At 35.1% G+C, this 16861-nt stretch overlaps 1 protein-coding gene across 1 annotated transcript in view; it reads left to right on the forward strand.

Annotated features, from left to right (window-relative positions):
* The window catches only part of COLEC12 (collectin subfamily member 12), an 84511-nt gene that overhangs the window by 1091 nt on the left and 66559 nt on the right, over positions 1-16861 (forward strand). The window contains exon 2 of the mRNA XM_015813470.1: positions 12448-12498. Coding sequence (XP_015668956.1) covers positions 12448-12498 — 51 coding nt within the window. The remainder of the gene's footprint in view (positions 1-12447; positions 12499-16861) is intronic.

Below are 16861 nucleotides of genomic sequence, written 5' to 3' on the forward strand. Positions count from 1 at the left end.
TAGATTTTCAAAAATAATCTTAGTCACTATGTGGATAAACACACACATGTATGGATAGGAGAGAAACTGGCTGAATCCTAGCATGCTGTTTGAAGTGTGGTATGGGGCTGTTGATGCCAAGAAGGCAGGAAGAGTGATTGTTTTTTCCAGAGACCAATAAAAACACTATTCAGTATAGTCGGGGGGGGGGGGTGTTTGCCAGAGAAGCAGTCTATGGGGAATAGCATTTAGTTCTATTAAGCCCACACACATGAAAATAAGTTTTGAATATCATCTGGTAATGAGGACAGTCCATTATGCTTAAGATAATTAGAAATTAAAATTATTTTTATCAGTAAAACCACCAGGGGCTCATATTTATTTTTCATATTGTTACCAAGATGGATGTGATGACATTAGCAAATGAAAAACATTGCATGTTTGCTTAGTAAATAACTTAAATGTGCTATTTTCATAAAAAGGGAAGATTAAGCCCTTTTTGCAGGGGCTTTATTTGGGAATAAATAAGGAAGAAAATGTTATCTTTTTGCTCTTTATTCCAAATGCTAAGCTCATCACAGTAATACCAGCAAGAATTTTACTTGATTTATACATTTGAATATAATGTAGATCATGATGGATCTTCACTTGATAAAAACATTGCTCCCTTATCAGTGATTGTTAATATTCATTTATGTAGTTTGCATACTTGATAAACCGAAATGACATGCCACTTGCAGACAGATCAGTTGTTAAAAGGAAGTGATGCTTTCTGTCTGAATAATTGCTGTGTTAACTCTAACCTAAGTTTATGCAGGCTTGTTTAAAAGGCATCCCAATTACTCAATTTCAATTCATATGTATGTGTGAATAAGATAGCATTGGTGAGATTTTTCACTGTTGAGCGATTTAATCAGATACGGTTTTTAAAAAAATGTTACAGCTTTTATGCAGTATTGCAGGCTAACTCTGCTCACTGCCAAGAGTTCAATCCTGACCTGTTCAAGGTTTATTCAGCTTTCCATTCAGCCTTCAAAATGAGGACCCAGATTCTTGGGGGCAATATTCTGACATTGTAAACTGTTCAAAGAGTGCTGCAAAGCACTGTGGAGCGGAATATAAGTCTAAGTGCTCTTGCTATTTTAATTTTTAGAATTTGAGATTTTTGCTAATTACAGTAGTATTCCCTATCTCTTTCAGAACTCACAATTAACCTCTTGTTGCAAAGATTTCCCAGTAATTTTGGAATGTTTTCCCAGATATCCAGAATAATAATAATAATACAATTTTAAAATCAGGACTTCATTAAAACATCCTTCAGTGAACATTTCAAATGAACTGATTAATCAAGAGTTAAGAAAATTATCTGTGGTGTCAAATGAATATAATATTTCATAATATTGGATCCTAATTTAGCTAATTTGTTTATCTCTCTTAGCACCCTCTCTTTGTTCTTGGAACTTTTTAAATTTAGTAGAGTTTAAGCCTTAGGCATATTATATAGTTGTCTCTATTCCTGCACCCCTTTTTATGGAGAACTGTAAAGTATCAAAATAATGACATTGGTAAATATATGTAAAAAGGATAATATATTTTTCATTATTGTTAATATTATGTGACAAATAACCGGTCAAGAATGCCTGATACTCAAATACATGGGGTCACAATAAAGATAAATTGTGATAAGAGAAATCTATTTGTAAATTTTTCATTGCTTTTATATTCTCCAAGATTGGGCAAAATCAAATTGATGAAGAAGACTGTTTTCCTTCTGCCATAATATTTCATAGTGAAAGTTTTCATTCTTGAAAAATTCAGCTTCTTTTCCAAATTTCAACTTTTTCCAACTTTAGATAGCTAACAAGAAAAAAAGGAAAAAAAGAGGAAAAGATGAGAAAATTCTTATGAGTGAAAAACATCATTTTCATTCTCCTACTTTGAAGTGTCACCACTGTTAGGCCCTGGTCTCAGGTCAACATTTAGTAGTAGTAATACCGGTAGTAATAAAGTTGGAAGGGACCTTGGAGGTCATCTAGTCCAACCCCCTGCTCAGGCAAGAAACCCCATACCAGACATGTCAAACTCACGACGTCATGTGATGTCACGCAACGTATCGGGACGGTTTTGCCATTGCCAGCAATGGGGTGGGCACAGCTTCCACGTGACAGCAGTTTGACAGCCCTGCCCTATACCGTTTCAGACAAATGGCTGTCCAGTCTCTTCTTAAAAACTTCCAGTGTTGGAACATTCACAGCTTCTGGAGGCAGGTTGTTCTGCTGATTAATAGTTCTAACTGTCAGGAAAGTTCTCCTTAGTTCTAGGGTGCTTCTCTCTTTGGTTAGTTTCCATCCATTGCTTCTTATCTTACCTTCAGGTGCTTTGGACCTAAATGAACACAATACAGTGATCTTATAAATGGTTCCCAACTAAAGCTAAATTATTATAGTGGAAAAGAATCTGAAATCTGAGTTTGTTGTATTATTATGTAGATTTATTAATGAAACATATCAGCAGAGGCTATAAAACTGCTATGTAATGGAGTACAAATTCTTAAGAATGTAAACATTAAGTATATGGCAAAAATACAGCTGTTTTATGTTTACTAAATGAAAGCAAGAAATGGACATACAAAAATTTATTTAAAGTTATTGGCTGTAATTTTATCACAGCATTTAGATAATTACAAGTGACTCTCATTTAAAAATAAACTAGCTTGATCCTTAGTTTTAGTAACTAAAAAACTAAGGTCTGCAAAGAAAAGATAGCTTTAGAAAGCAATAGTGAAACAGTGAATTATCAACTAGCAACTAGCATGATATGGTTTTGCAGCCAGATTGAATTTCTCTTGTTGGGGCTCTTGGTCCCTTGGCCAAAAAATGAGATTAGAATATGCTTTATTTCAGCTTTTCAGGCCCAAGAGGAGCTGAGTATCTATCAAAGAAAGATAAAGAAAGTTCTGAGTTTTTCCTTTAGTGATATGAACAACTGCACTGATGTTTCCCCTTGATGTTATTTTTAGGAGTCAGAGGATGCAACCTGTCTCTGACTAATGGATAGATTTTCAAGTTCCAGTCAATATATTTGAATTCAGCATTTGCACATCCCTTTGTAATTATGAACTTTTCCCATACACAGAAAAGTAAAAACCTGTTTCTTGGATGCAGAATCTATGTGTGTGCACATACTAGAGCACTCATGGATAGGTGGATTAGGATGATTAAATTGAAAACAATAAAACCTGGAGACCCCCAGTTAGATTACTGAAGAGCCTTAGTAATCTTGTTCTTATTAACTCCTCTCAGAATTTTCTTTCACCCATCTTGCATTGACTTTCCCATTATTAAATTTATGGACCTCAATCTTTTGGGGGTTGGACATATGGAATTTTGAGGGCATGTTGGCCTCCATTTGAGAGAGCTTGTCCACTCTCAAATGGTTACTAGGATGAAGTGCAAGGTCTAAAAAAAGTCAGGTGAGGCTTGTACAGTGCTTGAAAGAAATGCTTGTAAGTTGTCAGGTTATGTCTTGCCATATTTTCAGAGACTTTGATGACATATTGGATAGATTCACACATCATGATAAACCAAAGGATGATTAACTTGCCTTTCACTTAGATGGCTTTTTACTTAATGCATTCAGTATATTAAACTTAATGTGTGATTTTTTTAAAGTAAGCCATGGGTAAATAAGCTAGAGTTAGATTATATGACTATGTCTGTTCTTTCGTTATTTTTTAAAAATAATTAGAAACTATAATGTGCACTTTTAAACTAGTTTGCTGAATCCAGGATTTCATTTCCTGCCCAGCAATGTAATCATAAAAATGTGCACATTTTGTTACAAATGTATGAAGTAAAACATACTAAAACAACATACCTACTCTGCCAGCACCAGATCATTCTGATATTCACACAATGTTAAAATAACTTTTAGTTTACGTTTTCTTGAAATATCCTGAACAATTGCACACATAGTACAAAAGACAAAGACCCATAATATAGTTGCAGTTGCTGTAAAGATGATATTTACTAGTGAATGCCATACACAAGGGATATCAGAATGAAAAAAAGTTTAATGCTGAATACATTAAGACTGGTTCAGAAAAATCTGAGAAACAAATGAATGTGGTATGCTATCTTCTATACAAATTTGAGGCAGCAGTTCCATGCAGTTCAGGAAGAAATATCTGATCTGGTTTCAAAAGCTAACTTCATCCGTCCCTTATGTCCAGAGATGGAATTACCATTTTCAGATGTTCCAGTAGCAGTTGCCAATAGTGAAATTCTCAATTTTATTTATTTTGCCATTTGAAACTAGTTGCACAGAAATCATCGGGATTATGTTTACAGCACTGGAATTATTATAGCCTTGAACAAAAAAATTTTTTGTCATCTGAATCCTCAATACTAAACCTGACAGCCCTTTGAAATAGACCAGGTAAGGAAACAGAACGCCATAAGAACTACAAAAATTCTGTTCTTATAGGAATATATTGAAAGCCTTATACTCTCTTATACCAAAGAGAGTCAAAGCAGGATAATCTTTAGTTTCTCCTTCACCTCTTGCTTCTTACTAGGCTAAATTGATGTTTTCTTAAAAAGCTGTGGGCACCTTTTCTAGGGCTGACTGCTCCTTTACATTTCTTTCCCCATTACGTTCCCTCTCTGCTCTATCTTGCAAAGAAAATGCTGGCATGGTGTTAGGAGAACCAACTACAGACTCATCCCCATCACACACAACACACCTTGTTTGCTGGCTTCTCAAGGTCACTAACTGAGTCTTGCTACCACAGTCAGATCCCTGTTCCTGACTGCTGCATTGTAACCTGAACTGGAAACTCTGTCATGACAAGTCTTCATCTGGAGAGTCACTATCTATTGTCAGTGGTGGCAGATCATGGTAATGGAACTTTGAGGGAATTTCAAATGAAACGTGTGAACTAGGCATGGCTTATGGATATCTGTTATGCTTTCCTATGACTTTGCACATTCAGGATAGGCCTCTCCCAGTGAATCAGATATTCTAAATATCTCCTCCTGCACTTAGAACCTAGCCTGGATTCTGCTTCTTATTCACTTTTCCAATCCTCCAGAAATGGAGAAGAACAGATTTAGAATTCAGAGAGTAGGGAGCCTCAGGCACAAGTAGTGAGCAGTGGAAGACCAAATGAACCTTCATAGAAGCAGGTAATTGTAACTGGGAAGGGACCAATGAATTTTGAGCCCAAATTTTGGGGCAGGAAAAAAGCTTACTGGAGAGCCACACTAAATCTCCTGTTGCAACCTGGCACTCTTTTTCCTGTGTCTGCCTGCAGCATGCTTCTATGCAAACTTTGCCAAATCTAGCTGTTTCTTTAAGAGGAGCTGAGCAGTCTGCTTCTCCTGCAGAAACTCCCAGGCACAAAGAACAGCTGATTTAGGAGTTCTGGAGGGCAAGATGTGCGGGGTAGTGACTATAATTTGCCTGAAAGGGAGAAGTACCTGTGTAAGAATATATTGTGTAAGCAAATTTTGCAAGAATCAACAGTTGGCTATGTAAAATGTCTGTATAGATATTAGAGATTTTGAAGGATGAATAAAACCGTTTCTTGGATTATCATCTGACACTAGGATCTGTACTCCTGGCTTCAAGTTGATGTTAACACGCTCAATGAGAAGGCAGAGTTCTTGCTTTCTCCTCTTCCTCCTCCTCAAAACCATCAGAAAATTTTGTATTTTTCCAGGAATGAAGGGAATTCAGTGACTGCAGAGGAATAAGAGTGGGAAACTTGCAAACAGTGTTGTTGACATCTTAAAGGTGGAAAGAAATTGTGGAGTCTCTTGGTGCTCTCTGAGCTTAATTGTTTGCTTGCATACATTTTCATTACCTGAGCAAGATTATTAGTGTTACCTTGTTTGGTAATGAAATATCTGCAAACAAACAAGCAATCTTAGCACCAATACACTACATACATTCTCTTCTATTGGACAAGAAATTGTTCATCGCTTCAGTAAACAAATATATTGTGGGTTTGCAGCCAATCAATACCCTGCATATAAATAATCTCAGACATATAGTAGCAAAGATACTGGATGCTAATTTATTGTCAGCTGCAAAGGTGTAGTGTATTGCAAAACAGGTCTAGTTCAAAAAGCTTTCCTATCAATTGTTTCCATAATATAGATTGCTCTAATAACTTCATGGGAAAGTGATTTCATCTGTGAAATTGGTTGTGGCTCCCAAGTCTATAATAACTGAATGTTGCATTTCCAAACCTGAGTCTGAATGAAGAGTAACAAAGAGAATAGAACAGTGATGGCGAACCTTTTAGAGACCTAAAACCCACTTATGTATCGTCGGGTGCAGGGTGGGCATGGCCCATTGGGTGGGCGTAGCTGCGGTGGTATCAGCAGACTGGCTGGGACTAAAAAGTTCAATCAATCAATTCCAACTTTGTGAGATCTTTTTTCCCCGCGAGAAGTTGAAATTGATTGATTGATTCTTTTTGTTTTTTGCACATGGCGGCGTAGGCCTAAAGCGAAAAGGTTTTATAAAACCCAGCTAAAGGCCTAGGACTGGGGCGACGGCGCGTGTGCCCACAGAGGGTTCTGCGTGCCACTTGTGGCACGCGTGCCATAGGTTCACCACCATGGGAATAGAATATACTTTTCTGTTGTCAGTTGCCTGGACTCTCGTTGATTGTCTGAGGCCTGGCCATTCTATTGAGAGGGAAGCCTGCAAGATTTTCTGAAAATAAGTCTTTGGAATGATTGGGCACTTACTGTGGGGTTCCATAGATGTAGCACTTTACAACTGACTCAGAGGCCTATACTGTAGCCATGCAAATCTTGGCCAGATGTTTGAGGGCTCCATAGTAGAAATTTAAAGAGATTTTTTTTACTGATGCTGTTTGCATGGGTTCTTCAAGGAGCCGTAGACAGGAGGCAAGAGTGAAGAGAGTCTCTAACACTTCCTTTTCTTACTATTTCCTTCATGCCATTGTTAAGTGAGGATCTTTCAGTTTGTATTAGTTTGTATTGCTGTAAAAACTTTACTGTAATAAAAAACAGTAGTTTGGGAAAATTAGATTTATTGTTGTAAATTTTTTTACTGTTGTAAAATCTTTAATAAAATTACTATTAAAATATACTTATACGGCAACAATTTTATCTGCAATTGGATTTAGAACAATACATCTGCAATTGGATTTAGGGCACCCCCTTAGTTTAAATTTGTTGATTCTGATGAATGACATTGCCAGATATTCCCAAAGATCAGAAATACATCAGGAATGGACAATATGTCAATCTATTCTTTGTGAGCATCTTTTGTGTGAGGACAATTCAATTCACTTTTCATTTGTAATCTTTTATTTTGGTTACATGCCTGATTTCATTCTCTGAGTATAGGTATTCCTTATTTAATGATTACAACATTTAGTGACCATTCACAGTTACAACAGTGATGATAAAGTAAGTTTATGACCAACCCTTGCATTTACAACCTTCTGTAAAAAAAACTGTAAAGCAAAGGGAAGCTGAAGTAAGATCATAAAGACAGTTGTGGTTTCACTTAGTGATAACTTTGCCTAACAATCTGCAGGTCCCAGTTGTGCTTGCTAAATGAGGATTACCTGTACATAACATTTCAGCACCATTCTATCAGTCATTTAAATTTTTGAAATATTTTAACTTTTATTTACAGCACATTATTAAGGCTCAAATATTGCTTATGCAAGTATGGCAAATGTCTGTACAAAAATTATGCTGCAAAACTGAAGTTTAAGTGCAATGGTTATGCAAGGATATAATTGGCTTTAAAAAAATAAATATTTTTAATATGGAAGAAATCTTTAAACATAAATGATATGTCTTAATTTCTATCAGACTGAAATATGTTACTCAATACTGAGAAATTTAAATAGAAAATTAATTCCATTGTTTTTGTATGCGTATACACAGCTAGAAAATTCCCAAGGTACATATACTGCAACAAAGATAAATTATTATTGAATCATTAAATTCCACTGTAGTTTTTCCCCCCAATAAGGATCAATTATGCTGAGAAGCCAGTTAAATATATTTTAAAATATGTTTAGTAAATTCAAATTCTTCGTTATTAACTTATTTAGAACCTCCAGGAAACACTTTAATTCCTTCAGACCAGCATATGTTTTATACTAACTTTCAAGATCCACTCATGTATACGTGATTAAAATTCCAAAAGCAGTTGGTGATTAAATTTAGGATAAATTTAAGGGCGACATTTTCTCTTAGCACTTCTAAATTTTGGAGTACTTTTTGTTAAAATCATGTTTGAATTATTTATATTTTACAAGAACTTAACCCTTTTACATTTGCCAAGAACGACATTAATAAAGCTTAGCAGTACGATTGTAACAGTCCCACTGAAATCATCTTGAAATCCAAAAACTCTTGGAACTGACAAACTATCAGAGAAAGAAAAGGATTTAAATCTATATGAGTATAAAATATTGCTTTTAGCTTCCAATTTTCTTTCTTGAGCTCAATGACTTACGTATATATACTATATCATATAGACATATAACATCAGTACAGAAATTATGCCAATTTTACTTCATGTTTTTTTTTGTTGATATAATTTGTTTTGGATAGAAACATATTAACTAACTCTTTTCAAGATATTGCTTAAAAACAGCCCTTCCTGGAAAATATTAAATCAATGAATTTAGTGTTGAATTAGAAGTATAGAGAGTCAGATTTGAATTCTTATTTAACCACGTAGGTGACTGTGAATGTATTCTTGTGACATACTTCATAAGTCTGCTGCTAACAGTGCAGACTCCATACTGAGGCAAGTGTAAAATCAAACATTGCTTGCTGGTCACCATCCATTCTTTGTGTTGTTGGCAAGTCAGTTTTGCCTCCCCCCCCTTCATTAGAATTTACTAAGGAACCTGTGACCCATTGGGTCGATGTTTCAGGAATATTTCTTTACCTAAAACAGAGAAACAGAATAACCATGGGCAGGCAAAAAAAACCCAACAACAACAGTGGGAGCATCTTCCACATCCTGCTGGCTTCCCCATTGATTTTCCTTGTAGGAAGCTGGTAGGGAGTGTTGGAAATGATAATCATAGCAGCACTGATGCGGGCACAGCTTTGCCAAGTTTCAATCCCACTGAAATCATGGGTCTTGGAATTTGGGTGCATGCTTTAATGTTGATTCAAAAAATGTTGCCTTGTTATGCACAGTTTTGCCTAATTGTAAGTTACAATCAGACATGAGGGTTTAATACTGGTGTATGTAATAAACTTAAACAACGTTGGTTGTTCAGTATAAAACTTGCTGAATAATAAAAACTTGCAGTTAGACTGACTTAAAAATTAACTTAAAAACTTGGAAACCACATATTGAATCATTTTTTAATCTTAATTTCTTTCTCATTCTTTATGTCTTCATGCCAAACACTGTTCTTAATTATTAATATGAGAGATACCATGAGTCCAGCTTGCTAGAACTAATTCCCTCTGCTCTGTAATTTCAGTTCCCTTAGTCTTGCTTGCAGCCATTGTTTGGGAAGAAAATATATGTTCTGTACACCACTTACTTTTTTCATGTTACACAACTTCCAGTGAACGTTATAGTTCAGTGATGGCGAACCTTTTAGAGACTGAGTGCCCAAACTGCAACCCAAAACCCACTTATGCATAGTCGGGTGCCGGGTGGATGTGGCCCATTGGCTGGGTGTGGCCCATTGGCTGGGTGTGGCTAATTGGGGGGTGGCCCATTGGGTGGGCGTGGCTGCAGTGGTAATGGCAGACTGGGTGGGACTAAAAAGTTCAATCAATCAATTCCAACTTTGCAAGATCTTTTTTTTTCCCGTGAAAAGTTGAAATTGACTGATTGATTGAACCTTTTTTTTTTTTTGCACACGGCAGCAGAGGTTTTATAAAAACCTTTGGGTTTTATAAAAACCCAAAGGTTTTTATAATACCCAGCTGAAGGCCTAAGACTGGGGCGACGGCACGCGTGCCCACAGAGAGTGCTCTGAGTGCCGTCTCTGGCACCCGTGCCATAGGTTCGCCACTACTGTTATAGTTGAATGAATATTTGGATCTTTTGTAGATCCAATTATCAGTCAAGACAATGCAATATCACAAGTTGTTCCCTTCTAATGATTTATCTTTTTGTACTTTCATACTTTTATTTCTATTTGAGGCTCAGATCATCTAAAAGATCCAATTCAAATAGGGAGGATGGAGTGCCTGAAACCAGCAAGAAAGCTTGTGTAATGTTTGTCCAATACAGCCTGTGGAAGCATCTGATCCTTTTGTTACTAATTATGGGTCATATCTGGATCCTTTTGTTACTAATTATGGGTCATATCTGTTCATTATGGCATCCACCTTAGCTTCTAGTTGTCTGGCTTTGTGAAGCTTATGTTGGCATGACAAAGCATTAGCATTCGTCTTAACGTGATTATTTTTTTCTTAATAATTGAATATCCGTTTCTGCTCACAAATCATTAATATGGAATTTCTCAGAATCTTTGAAAGCTTCTTTGGAACCCAGACACAAAATCTTGGGACTCATGAATGGAACATGAATTTCCTAGCTTTCATATATAATAATGAAATGTTACATTGTATTTCATTAAAAATCATTATAAGAATTTGCCATATTTAAAGATATATTCCCACAGGCCTGGGACTAACAACCTCAAGATCACATCTGACTACAAAAGTGGGTCTGGTTGTTGGAATCATGCCAGGAAAAAGCAGTTGATTGTTCCACACTTTGGGGAGTTCATGGCAGGGACCAACATTTGCTTTTATATAGTGCTGCCAGCCCATTGGAAGACATTTCCTGTTGGGTCATAGTTTTTCTCCATTTTCTTTCCTAGTTATCCTTTTCTCACCACATTTAGCTTAAATTAAAATTGTATTATTTTATTTATTTATACTTCTTAATTCTTGAATCCTGGCAATTATATTGATAAGTCCATGTAGTTTTCCTGGCCATTTTTGTCTGAAGTGGTTGGCCATTGTCTTCTTCTCCAATAACTGAGAGAGTTACTGGCCCAAAGTCATCCAGATGGCTTCATGCTTAAGGCAGGGCTAAAGCTCATGGCCTCCTTGTTCTTAGCCTGGTACCTTTAATCATGACACAAAACTATCTTTCATATTATGGATACATTTTTATAATCTATGCTAAGAATTTTCAAATGAGGGGGACAGTAACCTGTAGTTTAAAGAAAAATATCCTGGAACTACTAATAAACTGATAAAGTTACTGAATAGAAAATTGGCTGTCTGAGGCAAACTGTTTCCTTTCCCTTTCCTCCCCTTTTCCATGTTCCTCCTATTTGTCTGTTACAGCAGCCCACCCACCTAATTTTTGAGGAAGCCTCGGATTCCATAGAACCCAGTCTAATCAACTTCATTTCATATTCCTCCACTTGTGTTGAGATTGTAGTCTTTAGGATCCTCAGATGTGTGTTGCCACAGTGACTGCAGTTATGAGAATTGTGCCCCAATTCCCATAGGCCTGGGAGTTTTAAACCAGTGCAGTCTGCTTGGGGTGATTCAAGTAGAGAGCAGGATATCAGTATTGATAGGTATTTATGCATACATGTGTGAACAAATCATTAAATGAAATAAGACCCCAATCTTTTTTCCCCCTTTTCCTCTGGCTTTGCGGTAGGCAGGCTTTGCTTCTTCGTAATTATATTAGTTTACATTTTTGGTTCTGTATTTTAAGGCAGTTCTTCAGATCATTTTACAAGTTTTCTCCAACTTCCAGTGCAAATTTGCAAACAGAGTCATGAAACTTGCATAATGCCTATCAGATGTATTTATTAATAAATGATGGTAAAGTGGATACTTGGCAATTTTGTTGACCACAATTTTATTTGTGGTCAACATGTACCTATTTTTTTTAAAAAAAAAAAATCTATAGAAGAATGTCTGTGAATGAGATGAGAAACTTCCAAATTTCTTACTAGGAGGTCTTTTCCGTTGTTCATCTGGGTTCCTTTTCTCCTCTTCCAAATCAGGATGGAGTTAAATATCTTTTTTTGTTAGTGTTACTGTAGTTGGCAACAACGATACATTTTAAGCCAAATGTAGTTTTTTTCTAAAATGTTTTGTAAGAAAAACTGGACTGTTCTATTACACTACATATTGGACCACCCAATAATTTCCATACACAGACTGCTGACTACGACCAGATGATATATTTGTGAATCAGACAAACACGATTAAAATAACCAGCCAGGAAATAAATAGCATTAAGAGAGGATTAACGTTGATATTTTTCATATTACTTTGTATCAAATGGTACATTTAAATGCAGTTTCTATGCAAAATTTTCAGTAGGTCTGGATGTATTTTCATATATATTTATAATACATAAAAAAAAATCTAAATTATGTATCCTAATCTCTCTCATCTTGATGTTTATACGGTATTGATATTCATAACTTTGTAACTTTTTTTTTAACAGACGATTTTGCCGAAGAGGAAGAAGTTCAGTCCTTTGGTTATAAGAGGTTTGGTAAGTTAGACAACACCTTCACATTTGCACAGTGTAGACAAAACAATTGCCCCAATGAATTCTCACTATGTGTTACTTTGAAATATGGTTAAAACATTAAAAATATTGCTTGCCAATAGAGGCAAGGAATTCGTAGCGGGGAGATTGATGAAGAACATTGGTTATTTCACTGGTGATTTTACAGAATGTGTTTATAAGAGGGATTTGTTTTAGAACATTGGCTTATTTGTATAAAAGCTGTTACTGTTTTTGCTATTCAGTAAGACTCTTTCACTGTTAGTAACTATCATCCAACATTTGCAATTATTATTTTCTAAATAGCTGGATGAGTTGCCATATCATTAAAAAGTGCCAAATTTAAGTGATTTGCATTTCCATTAAACATAAAAAAATACAGCCTTCTGACTTGATGTTCAATACACCAATCAGTGACTCCTAAGAATATCTTATCTTCCCCATGTAAATATATGGGTGTGAAAGTTTAGCACAGTGCTTCCCAGCCTGGATAAATTGCCCATAATTGGGTAAAAGTGGGTTTGGGGTTTTTTTTGGATAATGACAAATAAATTCATTATCCATTCACTATAGGGACATTTAAATTGACTTGAAGGGTTTTACTTACATTGGGCAAAAATGACTTTCTAATACGCAGTTTTGGCTAAAATTGAGAAGCATTCCTTTAGCACTTCTGTAAATTAACATGCTAAAATATTCTGTGTTGTTTCATGGTTAATAAATGGGAATAAATGAAATCATTACCACAAACTTTGAAATTCTGGAAACTGAATCCTAGGTGAAAATCACCATGTTTTTCTACCATCCTTACTCATGCCCTATTGTAGAGAATTTCAAAGGCATGTTTTAATGCTCTTACATCTGCTTAGGTAAATGTAATACTAAAGTGAATACTAAAAAGTGAATACATTTGTCATTTTGATTTTGAACCTGCTGAAGCTCTTGCTCATTTTTTCCTATATTAAATTTGTACAGAGATATTTATAGATAGAAAGTAAATTTTATTTTTTAATGTCTCTTTCTAATCATCCATATAATGTTTATGTTTCTGTCAGCAGCCCAAATTACAAATTAGCTAAATTCTAGGGTTTGTTTATAATGTTTGTTACGGTGTTATTAAGGATCCACTTATTAACTATTAATATACTATATATTCAGTAGCCGAGCTTCATATATTTTATGCTTTTTACGTTGTTGTTCCTAGACTATAATGAAGTTACTATGAAAATTATACTTAAGAACATGGCAATAAAAAGTAATATTTTGCATTATTTTAAATCTGCTTAGTCTTCATATAATAGTGAAAATGCAAATGACCTATTAAAAATACTAGTTGGCCATGTGTTACTACTGGAATTATAACTGAAAAGGATATTAGGTTGTTTATAAAAAATAAATAAATCTAATTATTACAAAACTGTTTTTAAGCTACCAGTCTGTCTGTGGAAAATAAATCTCAAATGTTAACAATTGTAGAATAAATTTGACCAACATAGCTGCATTTGTTTCTTCCACTTTTAAGAACAGGTTTTTGGGGTTTTTTCCTGATATGATTTGGTATCCAGGCAAATTATGATGCCTCATTCATGATCCTTTGTTAGCCAGTTGAATTTGCTGCGGGCACATCCTTTCTCCCCTGGTCACTTATCATGGCTCTTCATGGGCCTTTTGACTTAGACTGCAGGAAAAACAACATACCTCATGTCCAAGAACATATCGGCTCCTGCAATCCCCAAACCATTCATTGTAAAATATCATTCAGGCATTATGTAACTTCCTAATAAATATTGATTCACCATTTTTCTGGAAAATCACTATATTTGTTATGAAATGTGTGTCCAGTGATTTTTCAAAATGCAAAGGTCGCCAGTTAATAAAGATTGGGAAAGATATACTGTATATTCCTGGTTCCACTTGAGAGATTTAAAGATTTTCTGCAGCTTCTATAAAAAAAAGCTGTTACAAGACCATACTTTTTAGTGATTCTGTTATTTTGTGAAGAAAGCTAAGTGATGCCATTTTACATATTTTGACAGACACTTTAGGATGTTGTCAACTGTGGCTATTTGTTGACAGCATTGTTATATCCATGGAACGCTTTTCAGTGTGTGTATAAAAGTTTGCTTGGAAATGAATCATATTACTGGCTCTCAGATATAGATATAGAACTAAATTAAATATGTATATCCTTTTTTGTTAGATTCTCACTCTCAAGTTTTGTGGGCCTATATATTTTGAAATTTGTCAGCTCTCAAAGTAATAGCATATTATGTCCATATCTGAGCTAATTATTTCAGTTGACTCACATGCAGAAAAATTACTCTATGTAAAAACAAAATGTCACATCCTGAGAATACAATCTCTTTAAGATGCATTTTAGTGATAATTATAATGCAGTCTAATGCATTTCTTCTGTATAGAAGCATGCTGAACATTGACCAAGAACTGTAGCTCCGAAATAAAAGGGGGCCAGGTGATACTGATCCTCAAAATATTGCACTGGTTGCCTATAAACCCAATATATTATTTGTATGCAAATCCTTTCACAATTTAACAACCATGAATGTATAATGAATGCTTTTCCCAGTAATGTTAAACTCAAGTTTTAACACTTGTGATCTCTTCCAGTGAGAATGGCATATAATGAGAGAATTTGAGATAGGCCCCACTTGGCAATACTTTGAGATAAAAACTACTTTTTATAGTTGTTTGGACTGTAATGTGGCTCTGGGTCTTCTTTAGATTATGTCTGTTGATTTGTATCTATCTTCTCTTTTTTGTGATTCTTTTTGTTGGAAAAAAAAGGCTCTTTGTGTGTTTTTGGCAATGATGCACGGTATATTTTATATTTTGCACTGTCTTGGAATTATTTTATCCGAAGGACAGAATGTATAAGTGAACGATAGTAATAAGATGAATTCTGAAATAAATTAAATAACTTCAACAAGGTTACTCTTAACTATGTAAGTAGAATCGTAGCATTTGCTCTTTATTGCTACTGAGATGGTAATTTCAGAACAAGTGCACAGCACCAAGCTGTATACTAACTTTCCTGTGAAAGAATCATTTCTTAATGATCTCATTATGATAACAAAATCTCTGTTTACAGATTTTTCTTTCTGAGTTACTGATAAAAATAGAAGAATATTTGATACAGAATGAGCTATTAAGATCTGCGCTAGAATTTATATATTTTATATAATTTTTTGTTGTATTTCTACTGTTCATATATTTCTACTGTGAATAACTAAATTCCTTTTTTCCATTCTGAATAACACTGCTGTTTAGAATAGATATGCTTGAATATGTTTTTTTTTTATTTATCGGCTTTGCACATCACCCTTCTGACCTAAGGACCTATAAAATAGAAGACAATATGCAAAATGATAACATGGAATGAACAGAACTGTGATATAGAAATGTTGCTAATCTTAGGAGATACCATTTTTTTTGTTTTACCTTAAATTCCTTAATTAGTCCCCGAGCAAAAATATTCAAATTTATCCTAAAATTAGATAGCAATTGAGCCAGTTTGGTTAAGGCACCAGGCTAGAAATCAAGAGACAGAGATTGAGAGAGTGACTGGCCCAAAATCACAACTCACAGTCTCCTGGTTTCTAGCCTGGTGCCTTAACCACATTCCTGTCAGTAATTAAGTTCAGCTGCATATATGTGATCACATACCCAGAAATCGTGGACTGGACTTTGAACTTTTTGGCAAACCTCTGATAGGCTGTAGTGCCTTGGAACTAGCTTCAAAGGGACATTTTGGTAATCTTGTAAAATGTTCCTCCAAATAATTTGTACAACTCTAATACAATAGTATTGTACTTGTGATAGCTAAAAGAACACTTTTTTTACAGTGCTGTATTCATCTAACCAAAAGATTAAAAATAAAATAACTGGAGAAATATATCCTCCTTTGAAGACCTTTTCAAAGATTCCAGTGATAGCTGAATGAGTGGGCTTTGCTAGCAGATGAAAGAATGCAATGCTATTTAGATGATTGAGTTGATCTGATCTGGTGATTTTTATCTACTTGGGAATAGTTTTGCTGCTTCTAAGGGTATCCTGTTCTAGTGACAGAATGGGATGTGTATCCCACTGGTGCTGTGGAATGTTATACTGTATGCTTGGAAAAACCAAACGCTTTGCTGACTTATCCTTTCTCTGTTTTGCAAGGTTGATGAAGTGCCTGAGAAAGCATGTTTTCTTATCACCCTCAGATAGTCATTAGTCACAGAGTAGCCTCTTTCAGGAAACTGAAGAAAAACTAATCGTTCTGTAAGGCAGGCTTTTTCTGTTGAGAAATCCTTCTTGAACAAATTGTAAAAAATTATTTCTCTGA

The sequence above is a fragment of the Protobothrops mucrosquamatus genome, unplaced genomic scaffold (assembly GCF_001527695.2).
Source record: "Protobothrops mucrosquamatus isolate PMUCROS unplaced genomic scaffold, P.Mucros_1.0 scaffold158, whole genome shotgun sequence".
NCBI classification, from domain to species: domain Eukaryota; kingdom Metazoa; phylum Chordata; class Lepidosauria; order Squamata; family Viperidae; genus Protobothrops; species Protobothrops mucrosquamatus.